The following is a 21,710-nucleotide window of genomic DNA, read 5'->3' as shown; positions in this document are numbered from 1 at the left end:
AAGCAATTAATGCATGTATAAGCCAATGACACAGAAATCGTACAAGTAAAGGATTGTCAACTGCCATTCATAACAACAACTAATCCCAGCCACTTTTGGATATAAAGTGCATGTGTTTGTGTTTCTGTCTGTCAATCTGTCAATGCACCTCTGTATAAGTTAAAGAGAGAATTGTCAGGAAGACCACTATCTACTGAAGCCATGCAAAATCATGTTTATATATGCTTTTTATAGAGTATAATGAACACCATTCTGCCACTTGTCTGTAAGAAATCTTGCAGCATTTTACCATCCAGCCTTTATAAACAAGAAGCCACAGACAACAGAGGACCCCCTAAACATCAGGTGTCCCTGAACGAGCATGAGAAATGCAGTGCAAGCAGCGGAATTGATCATTTTTAATGGTTAAGTGACTGTCAATGAAACACTTTCTACAGATGTTTCGAATTTAAAGCCTACCAGGAATGGAGGGAATTATGTGCTTTGAGCAACTGGGAGGCTTTTAAGGGAATATAACTGTGAAGAAAGTGTTCAGGTGTCATTAATGGTAATGTAACAGCAACTGAAAAATGGTAAAATGGAAGAGACTGGAAAATATTTGTGAATGAAAGAGAGAGCTGAAGCAAAACGAGAACTTCTGTATTTCTTTCCTAATTCCAGACATAAGAAAAACTCATCCAAATCAAAATTATTATTATTATTATTATTTTTTTTCAAATATATTTTTAGGGCATTTTTTGCCTTTAATTGATAGGATAGTGACGTGTGAAAGGGGGAGAGAGAGAGGGAGAGACATGCAGCAAAGGGCCACAGGCTGGAGTCAAACCCGGGCCGCTGCGGCAACAGCCTTGTACATGGGGTGCCTGCTCGACCACTCAGCCACTGACGCCCCGATCAAAATTACATTTGTGCTAATGCAAGTAACAATAACAACTTGTTCAGAGCCTTCACAACAGTATGTCTGGAGGCTTACTTTTTATGGACAGTAATTTCTTAAGATAGTAATACTAATACTGTTTTTTATTTAATTTTCAGTTTTTTAGTAGGTTAATGAACACCATTTCCCATGTCATGGTTTGACAAAAGAATCGAGTCGAAGGGTTGCGGTGAGCTCAGACATGAAAGCAGGGCAGAGAAGTTTTTAGACATAACATATTACAGCCAAAGAGTTGGAGAAATTAATTTTACGCATATGGATGGAACAGACATGCATTGATGTAACAATGCAGCTGCAATGGTGTATGCAATGCAATGAGGGATTTTCATGTGAGCTGAAGTTTAACAAAGGTTTCAACATCTAATACTAAGCTCTGTAGTGGATGTGATTGTCTCCTTTATTGAGTATGAACAGTAGACTCCAGGAACACGCTTCATTTTTTCACAATGATCGATGACAGGAATGCTGAATGAGAGACTGCACTGAGTTACAGAAGCTAGTGGAACAGAAGCAGAAGCTAGTGATGGGATTTCTCGTTCACTCGTGAGAGCCGGTTCAAAGACTCGGCTCGTTCGCGAACATCACATCACTAGCAGAAGCCCTGACGTGGCGTCATGATTTCAGCTCTATGTTAAAAGTAGCAGAGTTGTGAATATAATGTGACTATGCTGTTGTAGTGATGGAAAAAGTGAAGTGGAAATGACTGGACTTGATGACAGAGGGAGAGCATTATGAATCTTTCCAGACCTGGTGTGGTTCACAGTGCAAATCATAGAAATCCTAAAAATACACACAGCCATTTTGTATAGCTATTTGGCTGTCGGGTCAAAAGGGCTATTTCAGAGTGAAGAAAACTTTTTATGTGTGGTCAATCAATAACATAATCTTAGCAACAAACAAACTTCATGCAGGTCTTGATAATGAGAACACAGACATTGTTTCATAATAACATGGGGATACAAGATCACAGATACACATCCCCATGAACACAGAGAACATGGCCTGCTGTGAACTTCTGTGAATCCAACACCCTCAATATCTGTAACCACCCTTCCTCCCTGCATTCAAGAAATGCAACAAAAGAGGAGGACTGAATGTAGGAGACGAGGACTTGTGGCTATGTATTGCGTGATTTGGTGGGTCTGGATACAGGGGAGATTGACTGACCACTACTCAGTGTAGCATGGATTTGAGATGTAGAATTGGTAGTCAGAGCTAACCAGCTATGGGCAGCTACTAGATAGACTGGGAGTTTGACAGTCACTAGAGGCACATCAATAGCCCTTTGCAAGAGTAACTGTTTGTGTGCCTGTGTTGTAGCTGGGCTAGCAGCTTTACTATAGGCTGCCAGTGTGTTTGTCAGTACACAACTTAGCCATGCTGATTATTATGATTAACATTACTGTATATCAGCCCTGAATATCCATTTAAATGGGATATACCACAGTTATCAGCAGTCCCATGTGTTGTGTTGGACAGAAAACTGCAGATCCTGTTGATGTCAATGCAATTTGACATGTGTTTGGATTATAATTTCGACACGTTTCGAGGCATTTATTACTTGCTCAACACGTTTTATGGACATGCCTAAAAATTATTTTGCAACCTGGCCTGAACCTGAGTGTTTGCAATATGTTAATGAATGAGTGTTGATGGGTCTGCCATCATGTCCTCTCAGTCTTGTCCCAGTGGATTAATGACCTAACACACTGGCCGGATATTGCTTTTAGGGACATCTATACATATTTGATTGAATCACCAGGTATCGTTTGGATAAGTGTTGTCTAAAATAACCAACCTGTTAATGGCCAACTGTTTGATCTAAGCTGAGATTTGGTTAGAGACCACAGTCTGATGTTATTATGCTGTGTGACTGTACTGCAGCAGTCTCCCACTAAAGCTAACGTTAGCTATCATCAGTAATTACTGTCATCAGCATCATTTAACCATTTAAAACACTGGCAGTGAGCATTCACTAGTATTAGTGGTGTCATGGTTCGGTATGTTATCAGTACAGCAAAAAAAATTAGAAATGCCAGGGAAAGTTATTTGATTTTTAAACTTTTAAATGAATTAACAACTAACATAATTTGGGCTTTCAGCATTTTCCTGTTTCTCCCTGTTTGTGACAGCGCATTTCTTTACCCTAAAAGGGGGGCCTTGGTGATGATACAATGACAGTCTGGTCTATACTTGTCACGACGGCTGACATACACACTAGACATCGGAGTCTTGCTATTACATCCTGGATAGGGAGGGGCGAGAGAATCCAGCTGAACTAAACTTTCAAATCCAAGCAGACACATGAAACCTGAATTTGAGGAGAAAATGCAGGTTTTACACACAATATGTTATTTTTTGGAAACTTGTATCAACATCATATGCATATATCTCTATGACTATGTGAACAGTGAATTGTGTGGAGTTCCTCTTTAACTGATATCCAAACATATAGTGCATTCAAAGACTGAGCATTCAAGTGTGTTTGCATGTGTATAAGCACAGGTGGTATTCTGTATTTGGTGTGCGCGTACATTGGTTTGTGTGCGTGTGTGTGTGTGTGTGTGTGTGTGTGAATACTGCCTCTAGGCGGCACTCTTTAATAGCTACGTCTCTCTCTCTCTCTCTCTCTCTCTCTCTCTCTCTCACACACACTTTACCTCTCTGTGTCTCCCTCTCTCTCTCACTCACACGCACACACACATACACACAACCCTATCAACAGTCACGGAGAATTCCTTCTTTCTCGCACCAGCTCTTAGTTACCATGGAAACCAATAAAAGAGCGGTTTAAGATGGGAGGTGTGTGTGTGTGTGTGTGTGTGTGTGTGTGTGTGTGTGTCAGCGAGAGGGAGAAAGAAAGAAAGAGAGAGAAATGTTGAGCGAAAAATATAGAGTAAATCAGAGACAGACAGAGGAGGTGGGAGGAAGGTAGAATAAGAGAGAGAGGATGAAAAACAGGAAGAGAGAGGAGCGTGAGAAGTAGTTAAAGAGAAAAGGAAAGAGATGGAGAAGAAAGAGAGAAGTGTGAGGGGAGGTTGAAAGGGAAGAAGAGAGGAGACAGAGGGAGTGTAAGTGGAGATGTATTATTTAAAGAGGTCTCACCCTGTCTAATGAGTTTGGTCTAAAAGCCCCAGGAGCTGCCCAAAGCTAGAGAGACAGACAGACGTACAGACAGAGAAACTTCCCTAACTATGGGGTGAGAAAATTCAACGTGCAATATGAGCCGAGGGAGGAAAAGAGCAAGATTACTGGGCAGGACTGGATTTCGTTAAAGCGTTGTGCTTTATGTGAGTTGTCCTATAGTGTAGGTGACAACAATCTCGACAGATCAATCCATGTATCTGGGACACAGACAAGGCCTGGGCCAGCAACCAAATTCAGGTCTGTCTCATTGTGAGGAAACAGAGCAAACAACTTTATTGAAGAGAAGGGCTAATACTGGGGAAATCTGGGTCAATCAAGGATTTCTAAAACACCATGTACAACACAACCTCGAAAAAAATGTGAATATAAAAATGTAATTTTGGCAATTTAATAAATTTTCAGTGACACAATAAATTTTTTGAGCCATATGACGGCATAGTAGCCAATATAATATTCTATCCAAGCATTGTGATATACCCACAATGCCATTATAACCCAAAAAAAAGATAATCTTTGTATACCAGCTAGTAGTAACAAGCTGAAAGACACACAGTGTATAAGAAAATTATGTCAAAATCAATTACAGTAAAAAACACAAGTGCCAAATGAAGTTTGAGACATCTCAGAGTTTCAAATCATTTTTTATTTGATAGAAGACCATTATGTGGTCTTCCATTAATAGCCTTCAAATGTGACTGAAATATCAATACTTGGCTTCTATTCATAAATATATTATTGAGGGAGTAAGCATCTAAATATTGCACTGAATCAATTTTATCCCCTATTTGCCAATGAACACAAGTTCTTTATGTTGCCACAGAGAAAGTCTGTGAATGTTACCAAACACTGGAACAGCTTCTTTTCGCCCATCAAAGAAATGCAGACTGGCTGGTTATTGGTCTGACCAAGTAACTAACTTTGATGGGTTGGACAGTATACCCTGAATGACTGAATCTTTAAGTGACTTCCTGAAAGCTTATCTGGCTGTCTCACGAGCTAACGTATTGAATGGAAACAAAATTAAAAAATGACACAGAGGGACCCTTTATGTTTTTTCTTGTCTATCAATATAACAAGTGATTTCCTTAAAAAATAGTTTTAATGCTCTCAAAATGCATAAAAAATTAAGAGCAACATTATTTTCTTTGATATGAATCACATTTCCTTTCAAATTCCGCTCCTGAAAAACTCATAGTTGCATCTTCTTATACAAAACTCCGGCTGACCAAAAAAGTGTGAAAGAGAAATTTCCAGATTTGACGTTGGTTAAGTAACATCTAAAGTTGATCTCAATGGCAGTTTTGCCTTGAAATAAACTAGATGAATGAGCTTTTTTCTTGTTGTTCGTTATTTGTTGCTGTTCTCATATAGCTAGCGGAGTGTAATTATCTCATCCCTATTCTCTCCCAACCTCCCTCATCCCTGTCTCTCACACATTATTAAACAGAGCTTTCGCAGGAGCCTTTTTCAAAGTGTTAAGAGGTATAAGTAAGTGTGTGTGTGTGTGTGTGTGTGTGTGTGTGTGTGTGTGTGTGTGGGTGTGTGAGTGTATGTGTGTGTCTTTTGTCCTCATTTTAAAATTCCTTCCTTGTCTTGCCACCTTGCTCCGTGGCTTATTTGAATTTTTTACCCAGATGGCACCAGGCCAGGTCTCTGTCACTTTAGAGATCACCCATGCACGCACCTACACACACACACACACACACACACACACACACACACACACACACACACACTGTCACATATACTCTCTGAATGGCAGTTTGGCAGGTGTCACTTCCTTGGCTCTCTGAGCTGTCAATCAATTAGACAGTTCAGTCTTCCAATCCCTGACAGACTCTCTGTCTCTGATGTTCACACAAACACACACACACACACACACACACACACACACACACACACACACTTGGACACACACAGAATTGTAGGTCTTGGACCAGTAAGTGTCGTATCGTAGCAAAAACCAAACATTATAGGCATCAGATAAGTAGTCTTTATGGCAGAACAGTTTTGTACAGGCGTACCTAATAAACTGTTCACTGAGTGTGGATGTGCAGGTGCAGGTTCTGCCCCACATGAGCTCACCATCATCATGGTGTTTGTACAGATGCAGCTCTTGACATGTCTCTCCTACCTTTACATGACGGCAGCGCCTTGTCCCACACCGGCTTCCCATCATTCCCCATGACACAGGTGATGGTATCCCCGCCCACTGTTGTGTAGCCATGGTGACAGTTATAGGAGACCTGAGATCCCAGTTTATAGTCATATCCTGTCCGACTGGCATTCATGATGTTACCAGGGTCAAAGCAGGCCTCTCTTGGTTTTTCTGTGAAGAATGGAAAAAGATTGTGACTGAACAAAGACAAAGCCCAACTAATATGGAATATTATTAAAATATAAATGTTTTTATTTTTCGTTATTTATTCCTCTGGTTAGTTTATTGGAGCTAATATCAGCACAGGGCGCTACACCACAGTCTCCCATGGGCTGCAGGAAAAGGTAACAATTTTCTCTCCACATGGTGGTATTGACAACAAATTCACGTCATTTTCATTACATTTTAAATTAATAATCAATAGCTCACAGTTATTACTGTAAGTGTCTAAAATATGCCTAAATCATTTATGCAGCCCAATAAAGGCACTCTTCAGATTTCATTATGTGTCAAAACTACTGGCAGTAATTTTGGGCCAAATTTAGTTGACAGGATGCTATTTATTGACCCTTAATACAGGTTACACTGAATACCCTCTGTAAACTTATAATATATTCACCCCCAACTGGAAAGGAAGGAACACACAGGGATGAAAGCGGAGTCAAGAGAAAGAAGAAAACAGGAACAAAGGAATAAAAGATGAGGAATCAACCATGGTCAAAAACTGTCTTGGCCCTTTTTGACTTGGCGTTGGGCCAGCTTGTTTGCCTTACTGTGATTGCCCAATAAGAATGTGATATTGGGCCTGACAGAGGGAAACCGACAAACAGAAAGGGATAGAGAGAGAGAGGTGGAGGGCAAGATGGAAGTGAAACGGGGAGATGATTAAGGTTGTATTTTAATTAGAGAGATGGCAGATGAAATGTAGTGAATTAATGACAAAAGAACAGAGGTGTGAGGTAGCGTGAGGAGACAGACAACAGAGAAGGAGATAATCATTTTTTAATTAGAGATAAATGGAGTGAGAGAAACAACAGAAAAAATACTTTATAAAACTTGACAGAGCAGATCTAGTCTCTAGTCAGTCAAACAACTAATCATCAGCTCCACATTGACTATAGCTGCTAAATCACCCCCCAGTCAAGCAACATCTGTAAAACCAGGATGAGTCACAATCTGTGAAAGTAAACAACTCATGGGCTGACACGGAACAGCGTGCCCTTTCAACTGTAAGACACTTCTGATGTACAGCAAGGGTGAAATTAATAGAGTAGGCAGCTTAAAATATCCGGTCTGCACAATGCTCCTGTATCAACAGTTTAATCATTACACCTCATAAACGCTGTGACAATGACTTTCTTATTTTAGTGCACAGAATACCAATTCCAAGTGTTTATCAAATACAGGACCTGATTTACTAAGAAAATGACGTTGGGCAAATGTGTGCTGCAGTTTTGTTTGACTTTGCGGTTGTGTTAATGTGCAGCCAGCCCCTGAACTGGAACTGGAACTGGAGCTGCTCTCTAAAGCCCTTTTCCCACTGGACAAAAAACCCCCACTAACACCCGCTAACATTTGTCTTTTGTCTTTCATGGAAAAGGTTACAGTCAGCAATCACTCCCAGGACAAAAGACTCTGCAGTAGGTATAAGTATTTATCTGCTCCAGCTCCAATTGGCTCCGATCAGCAGTGATGGAAACATGACAACCAGGTGGATACGCTAATTTTTGACCCTTTGCACTGCCTGTCCCCCTCTCTCTGTCATAACACGCCGCCATAAATTCCATCTGTCCCTGCCCAAGCAATGCTCAGACATCGTTTCAAATTAGTAAGTAAAGATATAAAAACAGAAGTAACCACCAAAACACTTTATTTGGCCTCCATGCTGCTTTCCACTGTTTACTAACCTGCTCTCCGGCAACAAACATGACACTTGTAAAAAAATGAAAAGCATACTCGGCTCTGCAGTATACTTGGCTCTGGTCTACTGGTAAAGGGAAAGAAGTCTATCGCCTATTTTTAGTGCGTTTTCCCACATTTGAAAAACCCACGCATACACGCTAATTTCAATAGAGGGTGTAAGACACACTGTGTATGTGAAGAACCGCTCACAGGCACAGTCCTCCTCCACTATTAATTAGTCTTACAGTAATCAGATATTGTGCTCATTAACAACAGCCACAGTGGTTCACTTTTGTTTCTAATAAACTTTTTTTTTGGTTATATTCAAGCCATTAATTAATTGCAAAAACTCACTAAAATGACTTGCAAACTGTGACTCCAGCCAGATGTGTGTGTTTGATGAACACAGCATGTGTATTTGGGAAACAATGCTTCCCATCTGCGCCTAAAAACAACCGCAAAAGCTTTAGCAAATCTTGCCCACACAATATCAAAAGAAAAGATGTAATACGGCATTGATTTTTTTTTCTCCAATTCATAATGGATAATAATAACAGCTATTTGCTAGTTCCTGGTTTATATTTTGGGCTTTGAACTTAATTAGGCCCACAGTGCAGTGCTGTGTTGAGACTGCCAATTCACTGTCACTTGATTTATCATACAACTGCTGCTACGTTACTACAAATACTTTCACCACCAAATACTGTCACTACAAATATTGTGCTACTACTATTAGTAATGCAGATACCCTCCTGCTACTCCCTGTGCAACTAAACTACTACTTCTAATAATAATAATAATAATAATAATAATAATAATGTTACTGTACTGCTACCACTACTATCAATACTACAACTACTTTTATTGATACTATTTGTATCACCATAACCAATCAATAGTCTGCAGATTCAACCGCATTACAGCATTATCAAAGCAGAATTTCAGATCTTGAAAGTGACCTTGCAGGAAACTGAACAAGGACTTTACATTAAGGCAAAGTTTTGGGGTTTAATTACCTCTATATTCGATGGCAAACCCAGACATGCCCAGTGAGGCATCAGATCTGAATGCCAGGAAGAGACTGTTACCGCTGCTCTCTATTCGCTCTGGGGCCTGGTTGCCTTGGAGACTTGCTAGTAATGGCCCATTCGAGTCTTCGCCCTCGTAGATGTGCAGGAAGTCGTAACTTGGCTCCATGTTGAAACTGGGGGTAAAAAAAAAAAAAAAAAAAAGACAAAACAAAATAGAGAAACTTGTGTTAAAGAATTAGTAAGATTAATGGCGTGGTTTGTTTGTGTTCTTGTTTAAATTCTCCAAACAATTAATGAGGTGATGTGTGGTAAATTCAAATACCTGCTTCATTTAATGACTGCCAATTAGTTTGTGCTATCTCGCCTCTAATCATCTGCTAATCTTACTGTTTTTGACATGTTTTCTGGGTGTTTAGTGCATTAATAACCAAATGCTTGTTGTTTTTCTCTTGAACTGAGAGAGCAATATACAGTTAAAAACACATTAATTTCATTAGTATTCAAAAAATAAAAAATAAAAATGTGCGTGCTGCTGCAAAAGCACTCACGCTGCATCATCTGAATATTAAGTTAATCATCCTGTTGTCTCATCGTGAAAGGGCATGTCATGATCTGTTTTGATTTACATCCTCAGTATGTGTGTGTATGTGTGTTTGTGTGTAAACCTAGCACAAATATGTGCCCTTAATTTTTTAAACTGCAGCCTCAGCCTACAGTAGCTCCTGACACAAGTGTCTATGTCGAAGTTTTGCTGGTTTCACTCTGACAGCTTCTCCTCATCTCTCTGTACATACGTGAAGACATCTGATCCTCATGGGGGTAAAAGTATGAGAGAACACACACACACGCACACACACACTAAGTCTCAGTGTTTGCTCTGACAGTGGCTGTGTTAGCCCTGTCTCCCTCCTGTCACACAAGACAAATTTGTATCATGGCGTGTACACACACACACACACGTGCGTATTTGTGTGTTTGTGTGTCAGAGCAAAGACAGACAGAGAAGAAGACAGAACGAGAAGCTGTGCTGTGTATGCTGAAGTGTAGCAGTATTGATAACCAGTATAAAGGTACCCCGTGGAGTTTTTGAGCACCAGGGGTGCTACAGAGTAACAACTCGAGTCCCTGTTTTGTTTGTATGTTGTGTTTTATCAATATGTAGGAAAGGATATGCATTCATGCTACAAGCACTGACATGATGTAATACACATTTCTGCTGAGATGATTTAAAACAACAGCTTTTCAAAATGCTGGAACATGCATGTCACATGTTTGTTAGGCCTTTAGGATACAAACAACTTATTTAGGGGAGAGGTGTAAAATGCAAAAAGGATACCTCATAGACCAGAAAGAGATTTTGATATAGATTTAGATAAAAAAGTTATGTTATCAAAATCCTGAAATGCCTGGTTGGTCTGCCAATTTAAAGGATTCTACTGTCACAAATCCCTTACTTTTTCAAACTTTCCCCTTTATCTTAAGACACAAAAAGATAATCATTAACTTTGGGCGAGAGACGTGTCATAACATATTATCATTACAAAGGACTTGTTGAACTTAAAAAAAACAACCTTATATAATCATTACCAAAGTTATGATTATAACTTAGTGTGAAGAATGCCCAAGTTTAAGCCCTGTGTTTATATCTGGTGCAGAATGGGCTTAACTGCACATAAGCCCTTTTTGCACTGACAAAGCATTAAAATGATCCGTGCTAATACCTTTTGCATTAGTGATACATTCTGGGTCTGAATGCTAAAGCTACTCAATTTCATAAAAAAAACATAAAGATCTCACAAAGCATAAATGGGACAACATCATAACCTTTCATGACCGGAGAAGAGTTATTAAGAGCAATCATGCGAACTTGAGAAATTACATTCTAGCTTGTTTAGTTATGAATTATACATCTTGAAATGTACAGCATTAGTGCCACAAAGTAGTCGGGACTCTCATTATGAGAAGAATGCAAATGCTTTTTTTTCCACTGACTGTAAGTAGTCTGTAGACAGTACATTTGCTGAACATGATATCACTTTGGGATATTTAACAAAGAAAATAACACCTTTCTGGCTGATACCTTTTAGTGCTACTATAAAACAAAGGTCAGTTGGATGTGGATGCTCAAATGACCGTTATATGATACCACAAAATGAGTTCTGACTTCATTGGAGAAACAAGAATTGTACTCTGATTTGATTCAAAACTGATCAGAGGACTGAGTCATAGTAATTGGGTCAATAGAAGTGTACTCTAGTCTACATTTATAAAACACAATTACTAGGGTGAAATAAGATAAATAATGTAAGAGAAAAGGCACACAGCATTCACAAAACAACCAATATCAATACAACTTCATTAAAAGTAAAATAAAAACTGTCTCACTGTTACAACTGAAAGGAATTATCTCTGCGGCTGAAAAACATGGAGCCAAAATTGGGTCATTTTTTTTCCTTTGGCAATCTGGAGAAAGTCAGCTTTGCTTTTATCTTCATTGCTACATGTGAAACTCCAGTCTTCACTTTTGCCTTAGTCATAAGCCCCTAACCACTGTGACTTGTAAAATATTCACCACTGAGGCACGATCAGGACTCGAAATGTAAATAAACACTGGCCTATTATCAAAAAACAAAACACAGAGATGGCCAGAAATCCCTTTCATTTTCACATGAATTCTGCTTTCAAAATTAAGACAATAATACTATCTGTGCCAACACGTAGTGGTCAAAAACTTCCTGAATCTCGAATCAATTTACAGTGTGACTTCAAGGATGCGTACGACCTTACCAATAAGTTCGCACTGATTACCAAAAATGGCTGATTGAGAGATTTAGGCAGCTAAAGACCAAGACCGTAAAGAACAAATCTAACTTCCTGAAGCTTTAAAAGATAAGATCATCTCACCACAAACTATCCATTTAGCCACCTTATCTATGTTAGAAGTGGATTTTACTGTATTTTTTAGACGATTGGGGTTTTCCCCACACAAATGGGTTTATTAGTTTCCTTAATGATCCTTTACTGTGTGTTAATTAACATCAGACTAAATTGGGCCTGATCCCTGACTATACAGCACAGATCTTTTTTTACCCTGTGTGGGCCACAGTGAGTCATGAAGAGTCTACTCCTAAAAAATAAACTCAAACTAAACTCATAAAACAGTCCACAGAGGGTGATACATTTTTAAATTTAAGCCAGAAGAAAAACATGTTTCATAAAATGCTTTAGGGACCCTGTCCATCCTCTAAATCTGTAGGTTTGTAATTTTTAATGTTTCTCAGGTATTTGGATAAACTAATTAAAGATTAATATGATCAGTGAGACCATTGCCCTGCCGTGACGTGTTTGTTGCAGCCACAATGCCTTTAAATTAAGGAAAAGCACACCTATGTTTCTTGTTGTGATGTAATTATATTTATGATCTGTTAGTAATACTTGCTCTCATGGGTGGATTACTGAACCGGCCTACCAAGCCGAGGCCCAGTGACCCAAGGGCTCAGGGGGCCCCTAAGCCAGAGCCTCCGTGTGAAGTGGCTGTTATTGACTTGCTATTCCTTGTTGCATAGTGAAAGAGCTTAGTCATACATGTCAATAAAGCCACTTTCCCACTGGACAAAAAACCCCATTAACAACCACTAACATCTGGCTTTTGTGTTAAATGGCAAAGGTTACAGTCGGCATCCATTCACTGATGACTCTGCAGGAGTCACTGGTATTTATCAACTCCAGCTCTGATCGCCAATGATGGAAATACAATACCTAGTGGTTGCAATAATTTTGGCCCCTTTTCTGGCACAATACAATGATGCGCTGCCACATAATTCTGTCTATCTCTGTCCAAGCTGCACTTAAACATTGTTGCAAATTTGGCGGCACCAAGATTAAAAAAGCGACCTCCATGCTGCTTTCTACTGTATACAAACCTGTGTTAGCTTGCTTTTCTGTGTTTAAGAGAGCTGCATAGACACGCTAATTTTTCTGGAAAAAGGAGATAACAGAGCACCTAAAGTCCTATTGAAAAACTGAAGAAATAGCCTAAGCATTCACATTGAAAATCTCACACAAAAGACACCATTTTGATACTTTTTAAGTTAGTGTGTATCCCCTCAGTTTATCTGTAGGATTTAAGAGGGGCTGAGCTGTTGGCTTTGAGTGTTCTTGTGCTGTAAATCCTGTTGAGATGCAGGTGAATGTTATGTCTTAATTAATACGCAGTTGACGTTAGTTGTGTGTATGTGCTCTGTAAATCCTGCTGAGGCACAGGTGAAATTATGGGGGCTCTTACCTGTCCGAGCCCAGGGACCTGTTGTCTCAAAATGTTTCTACGCTAAATATTGATCAGCTGTACTGTACCACTAAGTGACACAAGGCACGCATCAGTAACTGTGTATTTTCTCAGAAAGAAAATCAATTGTTATTGTTTCTTACAGCATACAGTAGCCTGCTTTTATTATGGTAGCAATATATATTTTCTAGCTTAAGTGAATTTTTTTAATTAAAGCTATAGTGCGTAACTTCTACAGGTCCGTAAATGTCCGTTTCACCTAAGCCACTACTAGAGGAGATGACACAATGCTGGTTAAGCCGATCGGCTCCTCTAACATCGTGCGGTATTTTTCAATATATATCATTTTTAGTTTGCGTGTCGACTGGCGACATTCCTGTGCTGGCGCACAGGAAATGCTTCCTCACAACAAGAAGGGAGGGGGAGGAAGAGTGGAGAGTGTCACAGCAAGAGGTAGAGCGCAGGTAGAAAGAGAAAGCAACATGGTGGAGAAACGGATGTTGCCTTGCTGCTGTTGGATAAGTAAGTGACTTGGTTTATAATTATATTATGAGTAGTTACTCTGTGTACACAGTGTGTAGCGAGTGTTACTCTGTGTACACGGTGTGTGGCGACTGGCGAGTGTTAGTCTGTGTACGGTGTGTGGCGACTGGCAAATGTTACTCTGTGTACACGGTGTGTGGCGAGTGTTACTCTGTGTACATGGAAGTGCCGCCGGCTTATTAGCTGTAATAACGCATTATCCGCTGGGAGGCGACAAAAGTTACGCACTATAGCTTTAACACTGGTTTGTCATAAAACTACTAGTTTATTTTGATTTCTGTTTCATGTTGCAACTAAGTTCTCTACCAAAATATCATGGTCAGCTTCTTAAACAGCAAATACAATAGGGAAGTCTGATCTCCCACAGGAAACTCTAAACTACAAAATCATTGCTGAAAAATGTGCATTTTTATTTGGATCATTTTAAAGTGGAAAACATATCTTAAATCCATTCAATCAGAAATAACAGCTGAGAGACATCAGTGTTTGTACAAGCACAGATAAGCTCCCCTCCTGTTTTAAAGCTTGACAATACCTATGAGAAGGGGATATGCAAGTGATAGTGTGCATTTAGATAGAGAGCCATGTTTAAAATTTAGATGGATTACCTTTTGAAGATGAGAGCTATGACAAAATCAGGGTTGACTCTGATTCTCCAATCACACTCTTTCCCAGGGGGGTAAGGCTGGGGGTAGTTAGGAGACAGAATAACACCGGAGGGACCGCTGACGTTTCCTCCACATGTGGCTGGAGACAGAACAGGAGTGAGAGAGAGACAGAGACAGAGAAAGATGATTACACAGCATTGGGCTTGGGGTAATTTGGAAAGAGAATCACCCCTGATTGACCACTCATATGACCCCCACAGGTAGGCAGAATGGAAGAGAGTTAGTTAGTGATGGGGAGTATGGCAGGGGTTGGTTAGGAGAGACAGAATTACCCCCGGTGGACCTTTGATATTACCTCCACAGGTAGCTGGAGAGGGTGAAAGAGCAAAGGAGAAATAGAGAGAGACTGTGAGATTTAGACAGAGTGTAACGCTGGGGGTAGTTAGCAGAGAGAATCACCCCTAGCGGTCCTGTTATCCCACAACAAGCCAGAGAGCAGGAAAGAGATATTGGCAAGAGAGACAGATAGATGCATTCAAGCAGCAATTTGGTGATGTGAAGGAAGAATTTGAAACATGGAGAGGTGTCTTGGGGGTGGCAGGTGGGTGTGAACGGATTATCAACAGCGAAATAGAGGTAAACAAAGGCATTAACAGTTGCAAATCACTCACAGGCAGACACACACTTACGCACTAGACTGTTGCGTATAATGTTGGTTTAATCTTAGGAGCTTTTGAATACCAAGGGATTCACCGCCTGAGGTGAAAGTGCAGGAGAGGGAGGCGCACGCAGGCTTAGCTAAGAGAAAGCGGAGATGGTTTAAGCTCCGCATTTTATCTACAGTCGTGCAAAATTTGAGGTCACTGGCAAAGAGTCAGAGGCAATATCAGGAACAAAGCATCATGTGCTTCACAGGCATGGTTACAAGGCAAATTACTAGTCACTGTGACTGTGCTGGAGGACTTCCCAATAGTGCTGGCTAATAAAGAGAAGAGGAACGTTACATAAAGGGAGGCTGTGGCATCTAACAGTAAGGCAAATGTCTGTAGTCGCACGGAGGATGAGCACCGTGCTACTTGCTGCAGGAATCTTTTCTGCCTTGCTCACATTGTTTACATCCCACCTTCAGCTGTGTCTGAAGTCATACCTCACTCTGGTCGCTGCATAATTAAAAATCCAGCAGTCCAGGACCTTTATGGTAATCTCTGATGATTTTCCTCTTCTATCTACTCTGACTAAGTCGACATGATATTTTCATGTGCAGGACAGAATTGAACTGGATGCAGCAGTTAATGAGGAAAAAGAACTCCCCAATAAAGGCTCGTAGTTCAGCAGCAGCCAGCTGAACAGCATGGGCAGAGAGAGCTGTGGACTTGCTAAAGGCTTGTTTTGCACTAACATACCAGGATTTGTAGGTTGCATGGTGAAAACACTGAGGGGCTCTTGCTGCATTAGAGATCATATCTTTTTTTCTCTGCACCGACTCCTCTATTCTGTGTTTTCTCAAAAAGACACGGCTAGAAGTCACCTCCCTCCTTTAGTGAGAGAGTCAAGTGTGTCAGAGGGAGCTGAGGAGGAAAATAAAGGAAGGAAAGCACACCTGAAAGTGGGAGAGTGAAAAACAAACTGCAGCAGAATTGTGTGAATGAGGTGTGGAGTGGGATGTGGAAGCTCACTGGGCTATAAGCAGCAGGTGGGCTCGATGGTGGTGATAATAGAGAGAAAGAGCAAACAAGCTGCGGTTCTCTCCGACAGTTTTGATACAGGTACTCTGTTACAGCTACCTGCAACATTCTGTCATGCTAAAAATCTTTTTTTCCACCCTCTCCTGTGCACGTCTCATCATCCCAGTCTTAAGTTTAGGATGTTTTGGTAATCCATGTTTAATTTTCCTTTCCACATTTTCCACATTGCTCAATAATCATCCTAACCACCGTTTTCTCCAGCACCTGTTCAACTTCTCCTTGATCTTTAAGAGCATGCCTCCAGTAAGGAAAACCATCTGATGCTCCAGCATCATTTGGGATTATAGATCACCTCACCAGCAGGCTTCAGTTGATTTGCCTCCAGAGAAGTATGTAAGATGTAGCAGAACAACACAGGGGCACCTAAGGGACCCGAACTGTCATGTTTGTTGTTTACTCTCTACATTTCAGACTTAAAATACAACTCTGGATCATGCCACTTCCAGGGGTTTTGTGCTTAGTTTTCCATTACTGTATGTATTCATTAAAGCAAACAGTGGGAGCGTCTGAGAGACAGTATCTTAAATCTTAATATCTAGTTCATATTCAGTCTTCATTTTTTTTAGTGCGTAGTATAACATTGAAGTCTCTAACTCGTTAACGTCTGACCACAGCATCAAATTTAAATTTCATTTAATTTAATCTCCGTTTGGCAGCCCCTGATCCACACAGTAATGTACACCCACCTACACACGTCGGAGGGTCAGGCTGCCAGTAGAATCTGTTATCCATCCGCACACATGTGATGGTGTCCTGGCCTTGTAGCTGGTAGCCTGGATCACACTGGAAAGTCATGCTGTCACCAGGCTCCTTACTGTCCCCATACCGAGAACCATTGACAGGGATGCCTGGGTCATTGCACGTCGTTGCTGTCGTGGCTGCAGAATGTGAGACAGACAAGGAGAAATACATATTGACATCGAGTTGTAGATAGAAAGATACGGAGACAGACACACAAACACAAACACAACAGCAGCCAACCATCAGCAGCTGCAGACCAACAAGTGAAGAAAAACATGTCCTGTATAATATAGACACACAATTGTCCCTCACTGGGTGAGTATCGACTGGGCTCACTGTCATTAGACTGACAACATGATTCTGTTTTTTATTCAAGGCAGCAGGGTAGCTGGAGATACAAGCAGCAACTCAGCCTGACCAGTTTTAACTAAATGATTCGTCCCTTCAGGTTCAATCAAATTTGGTCTTTTTGCTTTTTAATTAGTGCCTCCTCCTCAGGGTAAGCAGTGTGCTTGGTGGGGATTCACTGTAATCAGCCTCTGTGTGTAGGGGTTTCACTGTTGGGTTTGCAATTGTATTTAAATATACTGGAGGGCTTCCATCACATCAATCAGCATCTAAAGATACAAAAAAAAAAGAATACTTTGGACATCAACATGAAGAAATATACAATATGAGTCTGAGCAGAGTATTATGTATTAATTTAAAGGTATACTGTGCAGGATTTTATTTAAAAAAGCAATGTACAAAAGTGTGTGGCGGTATATTTATCTGCAAATACCCCGCCCTCTGCCTATATTTTCTCCTTATTTTGCTGTGTTCCAGGGCACCGTGCGCTTTGTAAAAAGGTAGTGATCAGGTGCCAGACTGTAAGCAAAATCCAAGAGAAAGCAACTAAAAACAATGCAAATATAGCGAGGCGAAATGCCAAGTGGACAGAGCTCATCCCACAACAAGAGCGAGTCTGGGATTGGCTTTCACTCTCTCTGATGATACTGTTTACACTGAATAATCGACAATTCCCACGTAGTTTAACTTTAGAGGATATTTTTGTCAAATTACTAATACTATGACTAATAATTAAAGTACTGTTCTGTATGTACAGGTGTATTTTGTCCTTTTATTGTTTGTCAGATTCCAGTGCTTAAGAGAAGCTGAGTGATACATGGTGTTTGGGTTTGAGATGTTGGGTACATATCAGAATTAATTGTATTCCTATCTGTCTTCTATGTATGTGGTTCAGAAACTCAGCATCAGGACAACTCCATGAATCACACAATAAATAAAAGGGGCTGAGAGACAATTAACAAGACAGGAAGGTAGGAAGAAATACAAACTTGAAAAAAAAAAGATACGAAATAAAATTTTGCTTCTTGAAATTAAATGTATTTTTTCAGTTCCCGTATTATTTTCCTGTGAACTCCTAGATAATAATACTTCTTTGTCTTCAAGAATCTGAAAATTACAATTACATTTACTCTTCTTTTTTACTTTCTCTGCCAGAGATGAACAATTTGCCACAACTTGAATCCTCATTATACAACAGGCTCAACAATTAATCACAAAGCTACAGATTCAAGATTCAAAATTATGAATCAAATCTTGACCAGGGGCCTCATTTATAAAACTCTGCAGAGAATCCACACTAAATGTTTGCGTTCGTACAAATGAGGAAATATTAATACGCAAAAAACTATTATGATTTTTAAAACCATGCATACCCCTTCCAGGACACAATATCTCCTTATAAATACCAAATCAACTTGAATTGTCGGTACATGGATAAGCCTCATATCCCGCTCTCTACACGCCCACATTCAACCATAAATGGTCAATGAAAATCACTGCATGAATGATGATGCATAGAAAAGGGTGTGCTAATCGATGGTTGTTTACACAGGGTATATGCAGGAATCCTGAGGTTAATTTCAATACCTTTTTAAGACTTTTTTAAGACCTTCCAAAAAAACCTTCAGACCTCATCGCCACTTCAAGCTGTCGTTAGCAGAAACGCATCTTTAACTTACTAAACAGTTGTAGTTTGCAATTACATCTATGGAGCACAAACATACAACAGAACTCAGATAAGATGAGAAGAATTTTTTATTGTCTTTTGCTCCTGTTTGGTGCCTGGACGTGCGCCGTCGCGTGATGTCGCACAGGTGAGCGCACGGCCCCGAGTGGCAGTCCAAGTGTGCCTACTAACACATTGTTGTTTGTAATAGTCACGAGGAGGAAAATAAATTATACATTCATGGATACTTTTTGTCAAAGCTTGAATGTCAAGAAAATTTAATACTTCATAAAATCATGATTAGGACTTTTTAATACTTTTTAAGGGCCATCATTTTCCGACATTTGATTTATCAACTTTAAATACTTTTTAAGACCCTGTGGACACCCTGTTATAGTGAATCATGGCAACAACTGAGCATCACCACAGTATTTACATGTTTACAGCGATCAGACTGATGCTTCACACTTTGTCAAAATGATCATAGCAACCAGTTGCCCCCCAGCCTGTGATATCATATAAAAATGCTGGTTAGGTTGGTGAATTTAATTTACACAATCCACATGTGCAGTTGGTGAAGATGTGCTGGGTGAGGTGACTGGAGAAGGCAGAATGTGTGGCAGCCACCGCGGTGTCCCGAGTGCACTCTGTGTGCCTGACAGCTCAGTCGTGTTCACTGCAGCAATTTTACACACAAAGGGTAGGAGCTCTTCCTGAGCCTCTCAGTACTGGTCTGGTGTATCCAGTGCCTTCTTCCCGACCTCAACAGAGAGAAAAGGCCTTTATCGGAGTTGCTGGGATCTTTAATGACTCTACTGACCTTATTCTTGCAGCGCCTGGTGTAAATATCCTTTAGGCAGGGTAGAGCAGCACCTATTCAGTACCTGTTCAGCCTAAAAAAACAAAAAAGACTCTTGGCAGGGCCTTGTAGTCCTGCTCGGTGCTGTTTCTGTACCTGGCTGTGATGTTCCCTGTCAGGATGCTCTCGGTGAAGAGGTAGAAATTCCTTAGAATTTGAGGGGATTCCCAGAATTTCCTCAGGCGTCTGAGGTGAAACAGTCTCTGCGTTGCCTTTCTCACCACAGCATCGTATGCAGTGCCAAGGTCAGGTTCTCAGTGCTGTGGAAACCAAGATACTTGAAGCTGTCCACCCTCTTCACTGTGGACACGTTGTTATCAATGGGTGTAGTTCCTTCCCTGCTTCTGTCCACTATCATGTCCTCATGCTTCGCTAATGTGGTTGAGTTGAAAAGGAGTATATTTATGCTTAATATCAGTGAAAGGCAAACCACACTTTCCTGAATTCTGCCACCTGCCACATCCTGGCATCATCCTAACATTACAACACCTGCAGTGCCCTCCACAGCTGACCACAAGTCAGCAGCAGACAGTCCACTCTCCTTTGCGCTCCGGGGTAGGGGAATGTCATGGTGAGACAGCAGGGATGAAATACTGAGCGAAATTTGATTTGAGGTTTAAATTGGCTTTTCTTTTGTACAATCGGAAGCAGCTTATAGAATAATTATGGCTTACTATAACATCAGTAAATAACACTGCTGGTTTGAATGTTTATTATAAAGTCGATCATAAGTAACATGTGATATGACGAGAAGTGTGTGCGAGGCATCATTATACGTATAATGATGCCTCGCACAATCTGGCGTCAATTCACCACCTTGCCATCTGCATTGTCAATTTCCCCCATCTCCACAATGCTCATATGCATGGGTCAGAGTTTCTGTACAGGAACGCACATTCTCCCATCAAGTTTGTTTTTATAGATCACAACTTTCGCATGGGACGTGGCCTCTTTCAGGCCCAGTTTGTGCAAATGCAACACTTATAAATGAGCCCTGGACAAAATACTATGAGAACATGGAATTACAATCCACACTGAGCATATAAATGATCTTTTTCACAAATATTCCAACAGCTGGTGCTGTGAAAGTCATAATATTACAATATCATGTTTATCATATCTTTCCAGTACAAAACAGTATTTATTCCATAAGAGGCAAGGAGAGGAAAGAGAGCGAAAGTAAGAAAAAACTGCATGAGGAAGAAATTTGTAGTAACGTCACTCCTAAAAATCACTCGCTCAATAAATCCCCAAACCTTGCTTTAAATAAATCAGTGTGGTGGCAAATACCATTACTTTTGCTTCAGTAAATCAACATTGAAGTAAATATAAGGAGTCATTACCATAGTAATGGAATAACAGTGCTTTGATTAGCATGTTAGTGAGTGCAAATATTTATTGTTTTAAATATGGGCAGAAAGGAAAAAAAACTAAATGTGTGTGAGAGATAGAGGGTGAGAGAGAGAAAGCTTTGGATGTAAATATTTATGACTGGAAATACGCATCTCTTAAAAAAAAAGTTCTGACAGTTATGTGTGTTGGAGTTTGTGTGTGCACGTTTGTGTATGCAGATTTATGTGGACCACAGACCAAGTGGAGGTGTGCAGTATGGGCTCGTGTGAGAATTGTGTTGGTCATAAATGGCCTCATGAAGATATACAAGCACAAGAATGTGTGTGTGTGTGTGTGTGTGTGTGTGTGTGTGTGTGGATGCTTTGATGTGAATAAGCAGTTGTAAAG

The 21,710-nt window shown here is 40.3% G+C and overlaps 1 protein-coding gene across 2 annotated transcripts in view; it reads right to left on the bottom strand.

The window, feature by feature from the left end:
• Positions 1-21,710, bottom strand: part of LOC125906310 (CUB and sushi domain-containing protein 1-like) — a 537,329-nt gene that overhangs the window by 117,153 nt on the left and 398,466 nt on the right. For both annotated transcript variants that reach the window (XM_049604892.1, XM_049604902.1), the window contains exons 29-32: positions 17,043-17,234; positions 14,612-14,750; positions 9,161-9,348; positions 6,219-6,413 (exon numbers count right to left, since the gene is read on the bottom strand). In XM_049604892.1, coding sequence (XP_049460849.1) covers positions 6,219-6,413; positions 9,161-9,348; positions 14,612-14,750; positions 17,043-17,234 — 714 coding nt within the window. The remainder of the gene's footprint in view (positions 1-6,218; positions 6,414-9,160; positions 9,349-14,611; positions 14,751-17,042; positions 17,235-21,710) is intronic.

The sequence above is a fragment of the Epinephelus fuscoguttatus genome, linkage group LG2 (assembly GCF_011397635.1).
Source record: "Epinephelus fuscoguttatus linkage group LG2, E.fuscoguttatus.final_Chr_v1".
NCBI classification, from domain to species: Eukaryota; Metazoa; Chordata; class Actinopteri; order Perciformes; family Serranidae; genus Epinephelus; species Epinephelus fuscoguttatus.
This window is presented reverse-complemented; position numbering and strand designations above follow the sequence as displayed.